This window comes from Sinohyriopsis cumingii, chromosome 17 (assembly GCF_028554795.1).
Source record: "Sinohyriopsis cumingii isolate HCF-2022 chromosome 17, ASM2855479v2, whole genome shotgun sequence".
NCBI lineage: Eukaryota > Metazoa > Mollusca > Bivalvia > Unionida > Unionidae > Sinohyriopsis > Sinohyriopsis cumingii.
This window is the reverse complement of record NC_142977.1, coordinates 96,620,039-96,640,677: the sequence shown is the minus strand read 5'-3', so window position 1 is coordinate 96,640,677 and position 20,639 is coordinate 96,620,039. Positions and strand designations below refer to the sequence as shown.

The window sequence follows — 20,639 nt, the reverse complement described above, 5'->3', positions numbered from 1 at the left end:
GTAACCTGTCCGAGGCCAGATGGGTCTCGGAATTTTAGATAATATTGTTAAGGGGAGGGCCACGTTGATAGGTGGCCGTCCGATCTGTCGGATCTAAGTGTCACTCTAAGGGTATATCCAAATTTTTGACCTAGTCCGTCATTGACAATGTTCGCAGTGATGAGCTAAGCTTCATATACTGTGTTATCAATATTCCCATGTTTGTTTAGCAAGGCCTTAGCTCGTTGACTGTAATCAAACATGTATATGGTGGATGTACGGGACATTCCCGGTAGCACATTACATTCATTAAATTAATCGATAAAGTCGAGTCAGTGTCGTATGAAAATGCACGACATTAGAATAATAGATATCGTCACACATTGTCTACTGATACTTTTTCTTATTTCCTGCCTCTTCCGACCAGTAGTAGGGACATGCAGCAAGACCGGACCTTGCTCGTGCCAAACAGAAGATGGTGGGAGATTAGACCTTTCTCCAATTTCCAAAAACGACGGCACACCACAGTAAGTAGTGCTTTTAAGTGACACATAGTGAATAATTGTCTTTTTGAACCGGGGTTGTGTGTATTCTACATGTACATCTTTTGTCCGAAACAGAAAAGCAATTCTGCCGCTTTATTCAGAATGCAAAATTGTAAAAGTTATATGCGTTACACAGTCACATACACTCTAACTCTCTCTCTCTCTCTCTCTCTCTCTCTCTCTCTCTTTAGTGTCTTTAAAAGAGTAATGGCTGTTGAAGGTAATTATTTATATGGTGTTACGACTCTATTGTCTGAAATAAATAACAGAAATAAGCAAAACCAATAAAATTATTAAAATCGACAAATAATTTAATTCTTTAAGAGACAACGTGAAAATTTAAGAGCAACTTACAGTATTGTGAATCAAATCCCAAAGAATTCTACAAGTTCTATGACAGGTCCAAAAGTACAGAGTGTTCCGAATGAATTTCAGCTTATTTATAACTTACAAACAAGATACAACTCGGGTAGACAATAGTATTTCTAAGGGAAAAGCCAATGTCCTGAACTCAAAACCCAAGTAAACATATTTAAAAACAAAATGACATTAGTCAGGTAGGCCCAAAACTCCGACCATCAATTATGGGCTAAAGTCAAGAACATAATGCAATTTAAATATAAATAACATTGGTATGATTTACTTACTGGTTGTTCACATAAAGGAAACAGATTTTAGGAAAATGTGTTTCCTCACCGTTTTTACCTTTCAGCTGTAATATTAAAATAATATATATGCATAAGAAAGAACGACAGGAACAAAAGTAATTGTAGGCAACAATAACATAAAATATCAAAGGGCAAGACAGAACTTAACGCGTCAAATACGCAGACTTTTCGCACAAAGTCGTCGACGATACGTAAAATGACGCACCCCAATGATATGTTTGGCTGATTAACACAAAATAAAGGTTTGCTCTAACTACTTTATTAGCTAGATTACAACTCTCCCAAAGAAAGAAAGTATGCGCACACCAGTCTTTTTTTTACGCTGATGTTATCATAATACATAGGGTTGCAAGTAAGTGTGGAGCGTGGAGCTGACCTTATGTGACCTGTAACTGTCACATCTTTTGTAGCAACAGGATGTTAGAACCGTATAATCACCACACACAAGAAAGAGGCGGAAAATAGACACGTGATTTTAAAGTGATTCTCATGAGAAGCTATTGTTTTATTCGCATCCTTGTCACGCAACGAAGCAACAATTTCCATTCGTTCAATTGAATGCCTTACCTTGTTCCAAGATACTGTCAGCGTTCGACTGAAAATGGCGTCGAAGGCAAACAAATTTAAATATATCAAACGAAATCATCATGTGGACCGCGCGTTTACAACCGACCGTTGATAATAGTATTGTTATTGAATCAGTGGAGTCTTCATCATCTAAAGATGAGGTACCGCTTACTCGTAAGTTAAAACGTAATTTTGTGCAGCAGTATTTGAAAACATACAGCTGGCTAGTTTTTCAAAAAGAAGTTAAGTCGAGCGAAGAATGTGACAGTGAAGACGCCTTTATGTTTTGCTATATATACACAGAGGCTAAAAAACATCATGACCAAATGGGCAAAAAACAATAACTTTCAGAACAGTACATTGGCAATGCATGCTGGGTTACCAGAACACAAAATGCTGATTGAAGGTCCACAACACCAGGCAGATTTTAATGCAGTTTTACAAACAAGACATAGCAGTGAAAGTGCTACGTAAGTGTGTACATTGGTTGAGTGTAGAAGACATCCCTTTTTTAAAATATAAATCTCTTCTTAATTTAATACACGACTTAACAGCTGTAAACATTGATGCCAGTGGCATTTTGAATAATTCCACCGTTCAGCGTAACTCGGCTACTACCTTTTCAGTGTACTGGAGAGCCTGTCAAACGTTGTTGAGGATAGTCTTATACGTGACCTGCAAAATTCGTCATTTGTGACAGCAATGGCAGATGAAAGCACTGACATATCCAACAATAAATGCCTTGTCACATATGCTCAGATTATTTCTGATGACATGAAACCATCAAGATTTGTAACAAATATAAAATGTTCAGATGCTTCTGGCAAGGGAATTGTCTTATTGGCTTTACTCACATTATATAACTAATATTTTTGTTGTGTATTCAAACAATATAATTATTATTTTCAAGACTACTTAAGACTGATCCTCGCCTTGAATAGGAGTCATATGTTTGGATTTTGACTCACTGTTTTTTGCCTTTATGAGTCAAATGACTTACATGAAGCCATTTGTAATTAAAACAATGTTGTTGATTAAAATATTCAAAGGAAATAGGTTGCACACAATATATATTTTAGAATAAATGTAAATAGAGTTAAGATGAAATGAAACATATATGGTATAGTAGTGTGTGACATTTAAACTTTTTAACGTAGCCTTAATTGTGTTTTAGTCATATCACTACCATGTCTGCAGTGTAGCAGCTTATAGTGATGTTTAGCACTGGGGTTTCATACCGCAGACATGTAGCATGATGTCCCGCCCAGTCACATAATTCGAACACCAGGCCGACCAGTGCTATCACTAACCTCTTAATGCTGAGAGCTTAGCAAGGCAGCTGCTAGTGCCCTTTTATAACTCTTTGGTATGACTCGGCCGGGTCTCGAACACGCGACCTCCCGCATCCAAGGCAGACGCTCTAACCACTTATGCCACCCGAGCGGTGAACGTAGTAGTAACGATTGCCTGTAGGTTGGAGATTCAATCAATATATCCGAAAGTGCTTTACGGTATCGGGTTCGTTGCAAGAAATAAGTTATGTAAGTAATGTTTAGTAAAGTAGGTGCAAAATGTTGAACAGGAAAATTGTTGTTGATAACGGTATATCTCTATAATCATATTATATAAAGTGTTTCAAACTTGGCCTAGTCGGCCTTCTTTTATTTCCATTGTGAAATTGGCTAATCGATGGTAGAATTTATGCTTTTTAGGGAGATTGGGAAGTGGTCTATGCTGTGAATATCATCAGCGACCTTCAAATCGTAAATTGAATGCAGAGAAGGAGATCAAATTGTCAGATCTATGCACCCGGAGGTAAATACGTCAGCGACTTGGTGTTATGTTTGCACAAATCATGTCAAGAAATGAAATCTTCTTCCCTTTTACCTCTGTCATTTATCTCATTTAATCATCATAAAATCTTATGGGGATCGAAATCCCCGAGTAGAACAAATGGGTCAGGTAGATGTTGAACGAGGTTGTCTAATTCATTTGGCTGTAGATTGGTTTTTGGTGGTATATGAATGGAACAAAATGTGACCACGCGATGAAGAGTGACTCTTACAGCAGTGGCTTATACATTTGCTTATGAAGGAATGACATTACGAACAACCATATTGTTTACAAGAAAGGAAGCTCCTCCTGATGCCTTGTCAACCATTTCAGAGTAGGTGTTACAGAAGGAGCAATTTGTATGTGTGATGCATTCCGTTTCTTTATTCCTGCAGGAATAGCACTGCAGGATCATGCTTTTATAAAAGCAGAAAAATGCCATTGTAGTTGGATTTAAGTCCTCGACGGATTGCAACCCACGGCTATCAGGTTGCCTCCATTCAGTCGCTTCTTAGGACATGTGGCGAGAATGTATCGATTCTTTTCCGCAATCCCAGATCCGTATGGGGATAAACAGTTGAAAGTGTAGGAACAATATATATACTACAAACTAACGCTAGAATTTGGATCATATGAACGTTATCTGTAGTAATACGCTAAAGCTTTTACTCAAGCCCAAGCGCAACAATTTATCCATTTATTAAAACAATTCTTAAAACAAGTTTCAACTCCTAAAGTTTCAACAAAGAACCCCAAAATTTCAACTCCATCAAATAGACAAAATATTTTAACATACAAACATATAACTTCCTATTAAGTCAGTGCGGGTAACTTTCAATTTAATTAACAACATTTTCGAATTCCATCACTGAAAAAAAGTATAGACGAAAAATATAAACAATAAAGCATTTAGCAAAATCCTGGTGAGAAGAAAGTACTTAACAAAAATCAGCTATGAGCAGAATGTTATAAGCACTAGAAAGATGATTGAGAGAAATAAATAATATGCTTGAGATTTGAAAAAAATAACAAGCATACACCTTATTCTTGTCATGCAACTCAGTTTAAGGCCCCATATGAAATGGAATTATTCACATATTTTAAAATAGATGAATACACAATAGATAAGACAATTGTGTTACGTACAAGGTATTGTGACTTTTTTAAAATGGGCAATATTGATGATAATATTGTACAGGTAATTATCAGATCCACGTATATCTGAGTTTGTAAAATCAATATAGAGGTCTCTCATCTACTTTCAGATACAAAAATGTTGTCGAAATTCTCAATACCATTACCCGATGATCAGGCTATTAATCCAACAACTAATAATATGGATCTAAAACAACTTAACAAAAATTTAAATAAACGTTTTAAAAGTCCTTCCCGTCATGAATGGAATCATATATATTTTATGAAGAATACAAAAATGCAAATCAGTACATTGGGGAATCTACACCAGAAAAAAATAAAGTGATGACAAAATAGGATGGGATGATGTTTTCCACAAGATAACAAGGGGCTAACAGAGGAAGAAATATTTAGATTAAACCAAAACATCATGCCTTGGTAATATATATTTTATTTGCTCACTTGCAAAATAGAAAATCCATTACGCAGTCGGTTCAAACCTTTCAAGACACTGTAAAAAGTTATATTAAAGATTCATTCTATCAGAGCAAAGCTATTCATCTGATGAAAAATGATGATAAAAGTTTCAGATCATATTTCCAATTAAAAATTTAGAATATCTTTGTTGCTGGCGGAGATGGTTTAGCTTCATTTCAAAATGATTTGATAATTAAATTTTGTGGCATTATTAGGTACTTCAACAATATAAAAAAGTAAGATACACCTGATTAGTAGTAAAATCGTGCTATTATACCGACATGGTAACGAATATTATACCAGCAGCTGGTAAACATTTTGCAACAATTCGACAAAAGATAGGCAATGAAACCATAATATTAGAATAACTATAATTGAATACTAATATAATTATGTAGACAATAAGGGAGTGGAGCAAAGAGTAAAAATCTTGTAATCACAAAGGTAACAGCTCAAGGTTAAAAAGGCGCATATAGCAAAACTAATAGCAAAGCGTTTACAATGTTATGATTATAATTGCATGAGTTTGTGTAATTTATATTTTTAATGGGTTAATATTATATCATTTTCTTTTCGTTCGTTCTGTGTTTAATTATAAACGTTTCTTTGTAACATTGCAAAGAAATATCTAACCAATGCAAGAATAAGCAGAAAGAATTTATCAACTAATAAAAGAATAGTTTTCCAGCTTATTACACTGTCAATGATACCAGGCAATGCTGTTGTTCATTCTAGTAGTTTAATATGTCCATTACTAAATATATTTCATTTGCTGATAAGATTTGCAAATACTTCCAACTCTGTTTCATCACTGATCTTGACTTCCTCCCTGTTTGCAATCGTTAGCTCTAATGTCTCTCTGTTTTGAATGTTAGCATCTCTATCTGTTTATTTTGTGTCATTGATTTTCTTCTCTTTTTCAACATAAAGACCTTAGAATTTCACGTCCACGTTTTGCGTTGCTAGAAGTAGGGGATAACATTTTATATGGAGAACCAGTTTTAAAATATGTATTCGTGTTTTTACCTACTTCTTGATCTAGAATTACCGTCAAATATTATGAGACTTTATTACTTTATATTGATCCTTGTCCACCTCAAAACCATATGTAACACATTTTTTGTAATGATCTTGATCCTTGTCCACCTCAAAACCATATGTAACACATTTTTTGTAATGATCTTGATCCTTGTCCACCTCAAAACCATATGTAACACATTTTTTGTAATGATCTTGATCCTTGTCCACCTCAAAACCATATGTAACACATTTTTTGTAATGATCTTGATCCTTGTCCACCTCAAAACCATCTGTAACACATTTTTTGTAATGATCTGATCTATCTGAAGATGGCTGTGGAGGAATTTCAAATTTATCATTAAACAAATTATCTGTAGAAAACTTATTAACTATTTAATCGCTAGTTTGTTCCTTGTAATGATCCTTATTAAAAAGTCACGCACATTCCAACCCACAAAACTCTGTCATTTTGCAATATTTTAATGGATACAGAAAAGCAGCAGGAATTCGGTTCAGGAGAAGAGAAAATCAACAGTGCGATAACGTAAACGAAACAAAGTTTATAATAATGCAACATTTTTGCAAATTTGATACCATCAAAAATATTATAATCATTTGTAAGATGTACGAATATATAGGGAATAACATCTATGGCGACAAATTTTGTGCAGTTTATATTTCGAACGAATTACAAAGTTGAATGGAGATTAGATAATATGAATACTTTGCTGGGTTTGTTCATGTATGGTTTGATTACTTCTGCATCGATTTCAAGTTTCATAACATTTGAAGGCATACATTTTTAATAAAGCGACAGAGAGAAACTAAAACCCAGAAATCAGAAACACAGAAAAGAATGTTAAATAAATAGCGAGAGAAGTGAAAAGGAATAATAATAAGTTCGTGATGCATGCTATGTAATAGACGCACATTTTGCATTTAACAGTGAGTGTTAAAACAGTCGCTGTAACCTACATGTCTCTTTCCACATTGTTAAATATTTATAAAAGGACATAACAAGAATATACATGAGGAAGTGGAAAGCATGAAATGAGAATAAAAGAACATGAACTAAATTATTTAGCCAAATACCTCATCATCTATTATAATTTATCTGACTTAAAAACTTATTTTTTAACGTGTTCTTCTTTTTATTCTTTCACGTGATATGAAATAATATTTAGACTTGCCAACAATTTAATGTATCTTGCGTTTGACCAGCGAAGCGAGTTTTTGTTGCTTTTCTGGATCTATAAACCTTATCACGATCCATATCGACAGTAATGTGGCACAAATGACGTAACTCACAGTTGATCGCATCAACGTTATGAACATTCAATGTACAATAGTAAACATAATCAATCGAGAAACAAGTATGACACTAAACTCGAAGTTTCAGCATATTGTAACATAGTCTCTAAACATTATAACTTATTTAAGTCTCATGAGAATTGTGCTTTTATATAGTCTTTAGTGATTGAGGTGCAGGCACCTGTTTCGACTGATCATGGAGAGATTTAATTGCGTACAGAGATTTTCTAAAGTTTAATTTTGAGAGAATTCTGCACATGTACAATGACGTTGAGGTCAGTTGACCGTGAGGGCTATTCAAGAATTGTAAATATTGTTTTCCTGACTTCTTGTACGAGATAGTGCAGAAATGAAGTAAGGTACTTTGTCACCCGTGAACTTTCTCCGGCCATGGCGGCCATTGTTTTTCACATTTACTTGTTATTAAGATTTACTAATAATCCTTGGCATTGAAGACTTTTGAACATTGAACATACCTGTATTATGAAATCCTATAACTGTCGTTACACAGCAAGCTTTTCGTGTGGTCTACCATTCATTGTTACAATATGACCGTAAGACCTTTCCGGAGCAAACAATTAACTTTTTAAAGTGCATTTGGTAAATAAATATCTCAAATATTTGTCCAGACACACAACCCTTACGCTAACAATATACGTGAAACAAATGGTTTCTTCTTGAATAAGTTGTAAATTACGTTCGTGACAACGGCAAAAGTTGCTTCGATTCTGGCGAGTATATTCTTTTGATCAACACTTTCTAGTTTTGTAAAATCTGGCCATTTTTGTATCAGAAAAGTAATGACAAACCAAGCAAGTTTAACTTTATATCATATGTAATGTTTTGAGCTAAGGCGCGTAACATCTAGCTTATACCCAGTATGGTATTTGCTTGTTTTCATGAGTATAGCCTTTTAATTATTCGGCGTCCTTTAGATGTTCTTTATTATCTTCTCTCTAGAGTTTAACATAGTTCTTATTTTCTGTCAATTTTTATATGCCTTATAACAGGGTTTACAGTACCTTATTTCTTCAACTCAGTAACGACTGTTTTTTGTTTCATTTTGGGCACGTTTTGGTCTCAGTTCATTTGGAACCTTTGTAATTAAAGTATTCCAATTAAATTTAACTAATGTTATCTTTAAAATTAATTGTAAAATTGTTTTAAATATGTTTTGGAATTTATTTGAGACAGACCTTAAAATAACATTTATATTAATGCCTAATTTGGTTGCCAAATAAATGGAAGGTCGAGAGAAATCGAGAAAATGATAGTGAAAGAACAAATATGCAAGTTCTACGTTCGACAAATCACTGACAGAAGGTAATTTCATCAACGAATAAACGGACATTTAGAGTTGAACTTGAAAACCAGTTTGAAATAACACATTCACATGAATGAAAGAACCCAAGGTAGAACAGCTAAAACTAGAGCGAGACACGATGCCAAGGCATAGCAAAATATATTGCAAATTTTTTAAAAAAAAATCACAATGAAAATGAGAAGCTTGATATGTGGTTTAAATGTAACAGTTAGAGTAGGTACCAGCCTAATGGATTCAAAGTACTCTTAGTGTTTCTAAATTACAAAAAAACTGTTATACATAATAAGCCAATGCCGGCTAAATTAGTTAAAGAGCAACAAATACATTTCCAACAAATGACGTAACAGAGCAGCGAAAGCGACGTAAAAGGGAAGTGCTAAAGTAACATTTTCAGTAACATATTTTAAGTGAGGCAGATAACGTAATTAAAACTGCTTACCCCATATTCAAATTAAGCTCTTATAGTTTATTATAATATGCTAATTAAGTAAATGTTTGAGATGTCAGTAACTTAGCCAGCAAACATGGTTCTTGAGGACGTCATAAAGCGGATTATTCCTCTTTCTTGGAATCAGTTAATGACTGATTATCTGATAGCACAAGGGAAACCAGCAGACAAAATAAGTCAGTAAATAAATAGCGTTCTATTACGATTTGCTTGTTTTTAAATTAAATAAGAGAAAAAAAGCGAAAACCTACAAGTTTGTAAAATAAAATAAAAAATTTATTTTCATAGAATACAAAGTGAAAATGATTTAGTTTTTTTTAAATTATTGTGAAATAAACCTCAAATAATCCAAAATGTTACATCACTAGTACCAAGGAATTAAGGTCTAATTAAATTCCAGTGGTATTCCAAAAAAGCTTTAACTCTGAATGTGTTGTTGTGCCTGTAGTGGTCTGTGACGCGAACATGTAGCAACCGTCTTTGAGGTATCACAATAATATCATCCATAAATGTTCTTGTCCGAAATCACTATAATTCCAAATTAATATTCCCGTCCAAGAATATTACAGATGAGCAATTAATATTTCTAGTGAAAAAGATTTGAACATGAAATATTGAACACAACAATAAGACTCACTCTGTCTCAGATGTTAAATGGAAGAATGAGTAAATTCTCAAGCAAAGAAGATTATAAACCCCTCCACTTACCATTTTCTGGAAATACTCTGTCACTTAATGGAATTTTCCATTCTGAAACATTCTGGGTTGTCAAGAAGACAAAATATGTTGCTAAATTATAGTAAAGAATGACACAGGAAAACATAATACCGAAGAGCTAAAACGGGCGTTTTATACAGGAGAGGAAAATGGGAGAAAGAAAGTTTGGATAACCTTACAACAAAGTAAGTGGAACAAAATAAATAAAAAATATCTTTATTCTTATGTTACTTGTTTAGGCTCGAATAAACAGCAACACAAGAAAGAGTGAAAACAACAAGGTTTGAAAAATGTAACAAATAATTTATTTCCCGGGAAAAATACTGTAAAAGTGAAACAAATTAGAACTTACAATTTTAAGAATCAAATCCAAAAATAATCGACGAATAATATAATTCATGAATAGAATTTTAGAAGTCCTAATAATGAAACGTTCTAATGATTTTAAGTTCGTTTCCCGACGAAGAATCCAAGGTGGAAGGTGATGACGTGTGCTATATCCGGTAGAGTGTGGTTGTCTATAATTCCTTGCAAAACACAATAAATAACCTTCCGTTTTTTGAAATCCAAATAGTTTTAAACAAATGTCTTTGTTCAAGAATTCTGTATGAGCACACGTATATTTCCAGAAATTTTTCAATCCTTTTGAACCTGAATAATTTGGAGAAAAATTCGAAAACTGGTTTCAACAGAAGGAAACGACTTGACATCAAGCGTTTTTAGGCCCAGACTGACTAAATTCTCTCTAAGCGTCACATATTAACACTAACTAATGCGCAATTTCAGAATGCCTAAATTACGAAATAAAGGATCACATGATCATGTTTACATTTAAAAAACGTAGCCCCACGTATAACCTTGATTTAAACCAAACATTTTATTCTAAGAATAAATTTTTTAACAAGTTGTTCACTTCACTAAAATCTATTTGCAAGCCTAGGGTCGCGTATCCAATACAGCCTCGATCTCACTCTTATTATTCCCACAATAAAATAAATACAAAATGAACTTGTTGACGTGACTGTTACTAAATTTGAATTAAGGTCGGAAACCAGGTCAGCCTTATGTTTACAGAAATGAACAGTCAAAGTCAAACTATTTTCTGGAAAAAATATCAGTTCCTAGCAAAGAGAATACATTATTTTGACATACAATAAAATTAAAAAAATAGAAAGATTTTAAAACTTATAAACAGTTAAATCTGATATAAATTAAACAAAATATACATAACAATATCTACTGGGTGCTGAAATGCAAGCAGGTTACATTTTAAAAATTAAATTGAACGTTATATTACCATAGAAGAGCAATCTGATCCAGAAATATAGATTAAAAATCCAATTCATGATTCGTATATTGTCAATTTCAACAGAGCCAATATATTTGTTGTCGGTTACAACAATATTTTAAAGTATCAGGAAAACAACATGGTCTATTACATGAACAGTAAAAATGAAACAATGTTTAATTCCAAATAGATTCCATAAAATACAGTTGAAACGTTCTAGTAAATCCAAGCAAGAATTGCATAGTGCACAAGACCGAACACAACCTAAAATTTAATAGACAGAGATTTTTAGACATCTACTGAATCTGGTATAGATTGTGGATTCTTGAAACTTAAAAACAAATTGATGTATTTTTCTCCACACGTTCAATAACACTGTTCACAAGAGTCTACCAGTTAAACACGTGATTCTATTTTATGAACTATTAATCAAAATTACAAGTAATTACGTATTTGTTCCAGAATATAGACTGAATATCATCATTGAAAGTTCAGGGTGGATAAATAATATATTTCACGTTATGTTTTTGTGCGTGTGCTTTCTCTGTGTAGCTCAAGCATAATCATTGGTCATTTCACGTTACATATATAGGCAACTGCGCCATGAAGGGAGAGATATCTTTGAGAAGTCCCTTTGATTTTAGTTTCAAGATATATATAGAAAAAACACGTACCAGGAGATCCAGCACTAGTTCAATCACTGAGTAATGAGAAACGTTTTATAACCTCAGTATTGTAAATTTTGTAGATCCTGGAACAAAACGAATTTACTTTTATAGACTTAACATTTTAGATGATAATAATTTGAACAACATCAAAACATGAAAAGAACAAATCAGCCAAATTAGACACATATGGATCAGAGTAGTAGTGAAAGAGTTACTAAAACGTAAGAGTTGCAAGAGCCGATTTCGATTTCGAAATATAAGAAAAAGATCTTAGATGCACAGGACTTGATTGAGATTTTGATGCCCTCTATAATGCTATACAAACCATGGAACCAGTAAAGGAATTGGTATAGTATATAGTGAATATTCAACAATACTTACAACTAATTAATGAAAGGATAAACAGTTAGACGTATTAGAAAATGACATTGAGAAGAATAATGAAATATTTGAAAGTTTATAGTACTTTACAATCGCAGCTAATAATAGACATACATACAATAATGGTACAAGGAAATCTCGACCAATAAGATTAAAGGGTTGAATGGACACTATCACTTCAAATGGAATATTTTGCTCATTTCGTAATATGAATATCATAACACTTTTATCATTCGTTTATTATGATTTTATCTATATATTAATACCTAATGGCGCTATTATCACGTTTGATGTATATATTTAAATTTTGGAAAACGTCAATCCGCTTCCTCTTGTCTGCCAGCTCTTAAAAACGATCAACTGTAGGTTTTAAAGTCCACGTGACCCTCTTGGACCGAGCTGTCACCTCGATTGATTTCTTTACGTACTAGACTATAACTCCAACTGGAGTTCGTGGACGAAACGAATGTTATGGGCTCTACATGTTAGACAAACTACAATGAATGACAAATATATCCTTAGGTATTAGGGTATGCACTGGAACGTCGCATCGCATCAATTTAGATGAATTGCTACTCTTTTCCTTGGCATCAGTGTGGTATTATTCTAGCAATGTACTAAGAACAGGTGTGCTCAGTAATTAGAAGATGTTTTTGCATGCCTATGACGTACCTTGAACACATTTTTACTGAGATGTGATCCAATATCTGATGCATTATCCAATTGACTATAAACATTAATAAAAGCTGTTGAGAAGGTACATTTAATTTGTCTTTGAAGATCCAAATAAAGTTATTAAAGTTATTTGTCTTTACTTAAAAATATTGTTACCATACATTTATAATTTATAATATTTCATTATCATTACTTAAGGCATGTCGGTGTTAAATTGTGTGGTGAATTTTCACTTGTTACATTATATGTTTATTAAAAGCTATTCAGCCATAACAATTAATCATTATATAAAACCTAATTTTGGAAAACAGTAATTGAAGTAGTGGTTTAAGACAAGTTCTGCTTTATACTGCTATGGCTAACATTACTTTTTAATTATTTGCAAGAAACAAAAACAAACGAGGAACAACGGGAATGACATTTGTTTGTTTTGTCTTTTTTTAGCTTAATCCAGACCTGAGCGATGGGTGTGAATTGTACTAACCTTACTCGATCTTTTTTGTTTCAGATTCGTAGATATTCCAGACCAACAAGGATTTGATCAGTTCTCTTGGAACCCATGCAAACCTTTTAATGAAGGGACCGCTTATAACGTGATGGTATGGATATGTTGTACATACTAAATGATCTCGTTCTTTGGTTTTTAAATTGTAAGGTCCTATCACAGCAATTCGTAGCATTGTCGATAACATATCTTGGTCTCATTCAGAAGCACGTTTCGTACTGTTATCCTTCAGTGACGGACATTTATACGACAAGGGCAGCATGCAGGGGACTGATGTATACATACTTTTCACAATATCGAGTACTATCGCGTGCCCAAAGGTGAATACAGATTTAGCAGATCCTGTATTTTTAAAGAAAATAATGCCATTGCACAGTGAAGCTTTTACAATGAGTTTTATTGTACAGAATTTTTTTCTGCTGACAGTTTCGTATCCATGGAGTCTAATACAGAATATTAAACAAAGAAATGACATGAAACATCATAAACATTACTTTTACTTCTCTTTATTACCTAGAGTAGCTGATGCGTCGTAGACCAGCCATTAATACACTTATTTTCAATTTACGACCAACACCATAACCACCAACACCATAACATTACACCGTAAAATAATTTACCACCACCCTAACTCACTCTTGCAATGGGAAAGGATAGTGAGCCACCAGTGTCGGCAGTCGATCTTTAAACTGTGATACGTCTAAAGTTTAAAGCTATGTGCTACAGCATGATATATATTTAATTACGAAAGTCTACCAGACATTATTTTCTATTTACAAATTTATGACATTTATAAAATAAAATAAAACTTAAACTTGTATTTAACAAATAATGTTCATTAGGGTTAAAACACACAAACTAACAAGAAATGCATCCTACCATTGTCCAACAGCTCAGTTTAACACATAAAATTTGCTAAATAAGGTAACACAGGTTAATATTAACGAGATGAAAATATTTTAAACAGAAAATAATATTTTAAAAAATAAATATACTTTAACATTTGTTCATGAAGATACACTGAGCAATGTGATATGAAAGTCAGACTAAATCAATTAAACTGATCATTGAAATGGCAGGATCAGGATGCTGAATATCTGATTTGCATTTATCAGATCAACGTATACCACAGCAAAATTACGAGATTGGTTTCAAGTTTATTTTCAGATATAAAAAAGGTTGTCAGACTGTAAAATACCATTACCTGATGAACAAACTTTGAATCCCACCAAAACTAGTATATATTGACAACAATTTAAATTAATCTGCAATAAATGTAATATCTCTCCTATTGGAGATTTGAGATTTGAAAGTTAGGAAAACAAATACTCGATTGTTAATGATCTAGACGAACATAATACTGTACAAAAAGGCTTTGAAAACATTTTAAATGCTGAATAACATGTCAGATGTATGCAAACATAAATTTAGCTGAAGTATTTGAATCTGCTGAAGAAATTAACAGAATGCTAAAGATTGAAATAAACCAGGACGGACCAGGACTAACCGAAGAAGGATTATCTTGAGTAAATCAAAGTATAAGGTCTTATGTAATCTGTAATTTAAGTGGTCTCGTTCAATATAGAACATCTATTGCACAATCTGCTTTAAATGCACAAGAAACTGTTAACTAAAAATGGTATGGCTAACGTTAACATTACAATTACATTTCAGCAATGTCTTTCCGATTAAAAACTTAGACTTAACTATGCGCGTATGTAAGGTGCTGTATTTGTGATGCCAGTGATGTGGGGATGAAAATAGCTAGTAGGTTAAAATTACATGTACAAAATCACTAGATTATGTTCGCACAGGAATAAGCACTACTGTAAATACTAACTCTTTCTAGTAGATGAAAAGAAAGAGTGCAAACAATTAGAGTACGCTAGTAAATGTTATGTAAGAAGAATGGCGAAAGTTGTGTAATCAGGATGGAAGAACCTGCATAATTTCAAAGAGATAGATCCTGACACAATTAAGCAAGCGGTTAAAATTATTATAACTCTGGCAGATGCTGGTGTAATGTACAATTTGAAGCATTTAATTATTTCGTTTTATCCATCTAAGAGCTAAATGATGCTTGAATTATCAAATTCGAATTATCAGCCAATATAAATAAAACAATTTTACCAGTGGTGTTACGATTCGTTAGTCTTAAAATGAGTAATAGACCATCCCACTGAAACCGACAAGTTTAGAACAGAACAATTCAATGAATAATTTATTTCCTTAGTATGCAAAGTGAAAAATTAAAAATACCTTTAAGTATTGTAAATTAAATACCTAATAGTCCTAAAAGTTCTATCGCAGGACCCAAATATATAGAAGTCCAATTAAAATCCAATTGAGTTCCAAATTTCAATATTAAATGTGTTTATGTGCTTGCAGTCTGAATGTGCTAATGAGCCACTAGCCTAGAATTTAGCGATGTGTTAATAGTCTCTTGATGTGTGACAATAACATAAAATCCAAAATGTCCTTGAATGAATTCATTATAATTCCAAAATATATACATCAATCAATTCACTACTTCTGTACACGTAAAAGTGTATCTGCAGTTATATTATCTTTACCATTGATGTAGCTCAAATTTTTGTGTTTCATCTTGCTAACGAAGGCAACGGTGTTCTGATTACAGAATACAATAATAAGAGAAGCAGCTGAAATAATATGCAATTCAAAGTATTGAAAAGCCTATATTAAAGCCGGACATTCACTGACGACTGTGGAATACTTTCTCTGTTGCTTTTCTAAGCTTTAGAAAAATAGCACACCGGATGATCTAGACCATTTTTGTCTTCTTGAATCAATATTGTACCAACACCAGCATCATTTGTATCAAAACGCATTTTAAATACTTGACTGAAATTTGGAACTGAAAGAACTATTAGTTTTAAGTATGGCCATTTTCTTATCAAAAGCCTCCTGATATTTTTCAGACCAATGAAACTTGGTAACAAATTTGCAAGGGTTCAGCAAGTATTTACAAATCGGAATGCCCAAATTTCATTTGACCTTTACCTGAGTGGAATTTGCTATAATCCTTTTTAAAAGTCAAACTTGGTGATCTATTTCACATTTTGAATTTGTCAATGCAGTCATCGATCCTTGGCAATAGAGACGAATCTGTTTTTGTCACACTGTTTACTTTTCTATAGTCGGTGCAAATGCGTAAAGTAGTATCTGGTTCCGACACAAGAATTCGTATTGAACACCAGTAACATTTACTTGGTTCATTCTCCAGCAAATGCTGAATGTATCTTGTACGGGTATTGTTTCACAGGTGTCGAAGCTACAATTTCAACGCCATGGTCTATTTTATTTGTTCGTTTTGGAACATCTTGAAACAAGTTATCATATTCAAATAAAGTTGATTTAGTTCACTCCTTTTTGTGGCTGTAGATGTAAAAGGTTCTAGTCCAGATTATTCAATATGTTCTGGTTCAGAAGATTGTTGTAGCAAAGTCACTAGAGTGCGATTTCATTAAATTACTTAAATCCTAAATTGACTGAATGATTAAAAGAACTATCTCTATCAACGTACTCTTTTAACATATTTTTATAGTAAAATTGTTCTTGTTTTAGCTTCCCTGGAGAGTTAATGATACCATTTTAGTCAATTAGTGTCGTTTTAGCTGCATAAGGACCATAATACTTAGCCTGAATAGGATTGTAAGGTATGGGCAAGAGAGCCAAAACTTCGTCAGCTGGCTTAAAACCCATATGGTGGTATTTATTTCATTTTTGACTGAGTAGAGTCAAGATTTGTTTTTCTATTTCACAGACATTTGACAACCCTTAACTGAAATCAGATACATAGTAAAGAAGATTTACTTCTGACTCTTCACTTGAAAAATGTTTCTCTTTTAATAATTTAAATGGCCCATTGGCAGTATGACCAAAACCAAGTTCGAAATTTCTAAATCGTTTCCGAAATCAAAGCAATATGACCGAATCATATTCTTCAACATATCACAAAGTCTTTCTAAATCACTTGGACTTTCAGGATGATTGGCAGAAAATTTAAATTGTTGGATGCCTAATTCATGAATAACTTGATGGAAAATTCCAGATATAAAATTTGACCCTTGATCAGATTGGACATATTTGGAAAACCATATTTTGTTTAAAATTATATTAACGTTTTAACTATGCTTTTAATTTTAATATTACTCAAAGGAGTTGCCTCTGGGAATCTTGCAGACGAGCACATTATTGTCAAACATTATCGGTTGCCTGACTTAGCCTTAAGTAAGGGACCGGCACAGTCTACCATTATTCTGCTAATGATTCGTCAAATGCAGGAATAATTTGCAGATGAGCCTTAGGTATTTTTTACTGGCTATTCCTACCATTTGACAAGTGTGACCAGATCTACAGAAAAACAAAGGTAACCTCATGAAAAGACTGACCAAACATTGTGTCAGCTAAATAAATAATTTCCTGCTCAACATCATCCTCAGGAGCTTCCTTTGCCAAAGCTCTAGTAATGCACAACCGTGGTATAATTGAGGAATTTCTTTGTCAATTGAATCGACTTTCTGGTCCAAAATAATTCTTGTTAGCTACATGTGGATCAATCACAATTTTATCTCCAGCTAGGTCATTGGCCTAGTACTAATGAACGCCCTGATCGGGCAATAACGTCCATCTTCCGAATGGTACTGGTCATGAGAAAAAGTCTGATGACAATTGTACTCAATGGACAATTAACAAAGTTGATCTCTACCTCCTGCATAAGAGCAATTTCATTCGAAGAAGACTTCTCAGAAACAAGCAAAGTACTTGATGATGAAAGACTCTGAGAAACTCCTGTGTCCCTTAAATGTTTAATAGGGATAGACTTAGTAGAATCACCATTAAGTGATATACAACTTTTCGACATGTGTATTCATAGTTCTCCATAGTAAGTTCAGAAAACTATATTTGATTTCCTGGTTGTCAAAGAATCCTACGCATCAGGTCATATTTTCTGCCAAGCTGGAGCATTTGTCCTTAATCAAAGACTCTAGCCCTTTCTGGCTTGGATTAAAATAAGGTTCTCTACTTTAGGTGACATTGTGAAAGCTTGCTGGATTCACTAAGGATTTCTAAAGTAAGTGAGATTAAACAATCTCGAAACAAACAGAATTTAAACAAATTGAAGTTTTCTAAAATACCTTAGAGAAATTCGGATCCCGGACATGAGCTCCGAATTTTCTGTTACGATTCGTTTGTCTTAAACATAGTAAGACAGAGGAGCAAAAACCTACAGTTCTAAAAAATTCAACGAATAGTTTATTTTCCTAGAATACAAAGTGAAAATTAAAATGGAACCTACATTATCTTGAATTAAATCTCAAACAATCTTTAGACCTCTATGACAAGTCCAAAAGTATGTAGTTTCAATTTGATTTCCATTGATGTTTCAATTTGGATATGTTGATGTGCCTGTAGTCGCGTGTGCGCTAATATGGCAACGGCCTGGAATGTAGCGATGTTAACGGTCTTTTGATGTACGACAATAATATAACCCAAAATGTCATTTACTACATTCACAATAATTCAAAATTAATGGTTTAGTCCAAGAAGTATTAATTAGCATTTTTTTAAAAATATTCCAGTGAATAATTTAAATAAATAAATCCATCCAAGTAAAAATCTAAACACAACAATAAGACTGATTCCACTTGAAATAAATAACTGTTCAAGTAAACAACATTGATAAATAAAGCTCAGACACAATAATAATGTCAGGATGTAAGTCAGTCATCTTCCTAACACATTCAAAGCTTTCAACAAGATTAGGCATTTGCAACTAAGACGCTACTGGCCTACACTCTGATTCAAATACAGATGATTACCTCCAATAATAATGACAAGATTATTTCGTCTATAATCATAAAAAATATTAGCTATGTATTATGATGTTTATAAAATAAATGTCACTAATCAGGTATATCATTAAGTTGATTTTGGACATAGGTCAATGTCAAAATACAGATATACATTACATAAATGATGGAGAAAATGCAACAAAAATACAAATTAATTGTACATAACACCAGCTACTGTAAAATGCCAGCTTATTACTATAATAACTATACTAGACAATGATGTTGCTGTATATTTAGCCACCGTAAACGACATAAATGGCAATACATTTAATACCTCTTTTAAATTTATAAACGACCATATCTGTGTTAATTTAATCATCATTACTAGCAATACATATGCCATCAAATCCCCCTGTTAAATATATACAACATTTGCTGCTAAAATACATTTTACTTTAAAGATAACATGAATTGTTACACCTTTTCCGTTAAACAACTGTTACAATTTCGACAAATTGAAATTTGTTTTTATATTTTGAATCAATATTAAAATTATTTTCTTTGAAAGTATTTTATAATATTTTATATTTCCAACTATTTGTGTCCGTTTATTTTCATAGGTTTGCTACATGTCTTGCAAGTTAACTTTGCTTTTTACATCTTTTGCACTGCTGATTTATCCTGTTATTTCAGCTTTTAATTTGTCATCTTTTTCAAAATTTGTTTTTCTACATCAACATCATTTACATACTCATTTCGCTCTGTGAATTTGTAGTTTGATAATGACATCACATTGGAGTGTAACCTTTTTCTAAATCTCATGTTTGGAAGCCATACACCCATTGCTACATTTAGTATGTATGTCCAGCATCATTTCCACTTGTATTAAATTGGTATCAAAACTATTTTGTGGTTGCCTATTTGCAACTGTTGTAAATGTTTGCATTTCTATACTGTCCATGTATCTCCTGATCCTGCCTAACCTAAAGACTTTACAAAATCACTTCCGCCTCAGTCCAAAGTTGTAGACGTAGCATTTTATTTCATTGCTCCTTTTAAGCTATGCTTCTCAAATGAGGCTTAATTTATATTGATGTTCCCCTATATTTAAATCACCCGTATTTATTAGTAGCTGTTGAGTGGTTTGAAGCCCCTTAGCATCAAATTTCATTCCACAAACTTGTTATTACTTTATGCTATTTACATGGTTAGTAACCAACTTGAAAACAAATTGGGTTTTATAGAAGATAACAGTGAAAAACGCAGAACTATTAGCAACGGCA

At 33.0% G+C, this 20,639-nt stretch overlaps 1 protein-coding gene across 1 annotated transcript in view; it reads left to right on the top strand.

Moving 5' to 3' along the window:
* Positions 1-209: 209 nt before the first annotated feature.
* The window catches only part of LOC149779487 (cation-dependent mannose-6-phosphate receptor-like), a 34,705-nt gene continuing 14,275 nt past the window's right edge, over positions 210-20,639 (top strand). The window contains exons 1-2 of the mRNA XM_089938634.1: positions 210-506; positions 13,544-13,634. Of these exons, the coding sequence (XP_089794760.1) occupies positions 322-506; positions 13,544-13,634 (276 nt within the window). The 5' untranslated portion in view covers positions 210-321. The remainder of the gene's footprint in view (positions 507-13,543; positions 13,635-20,639) is intronic.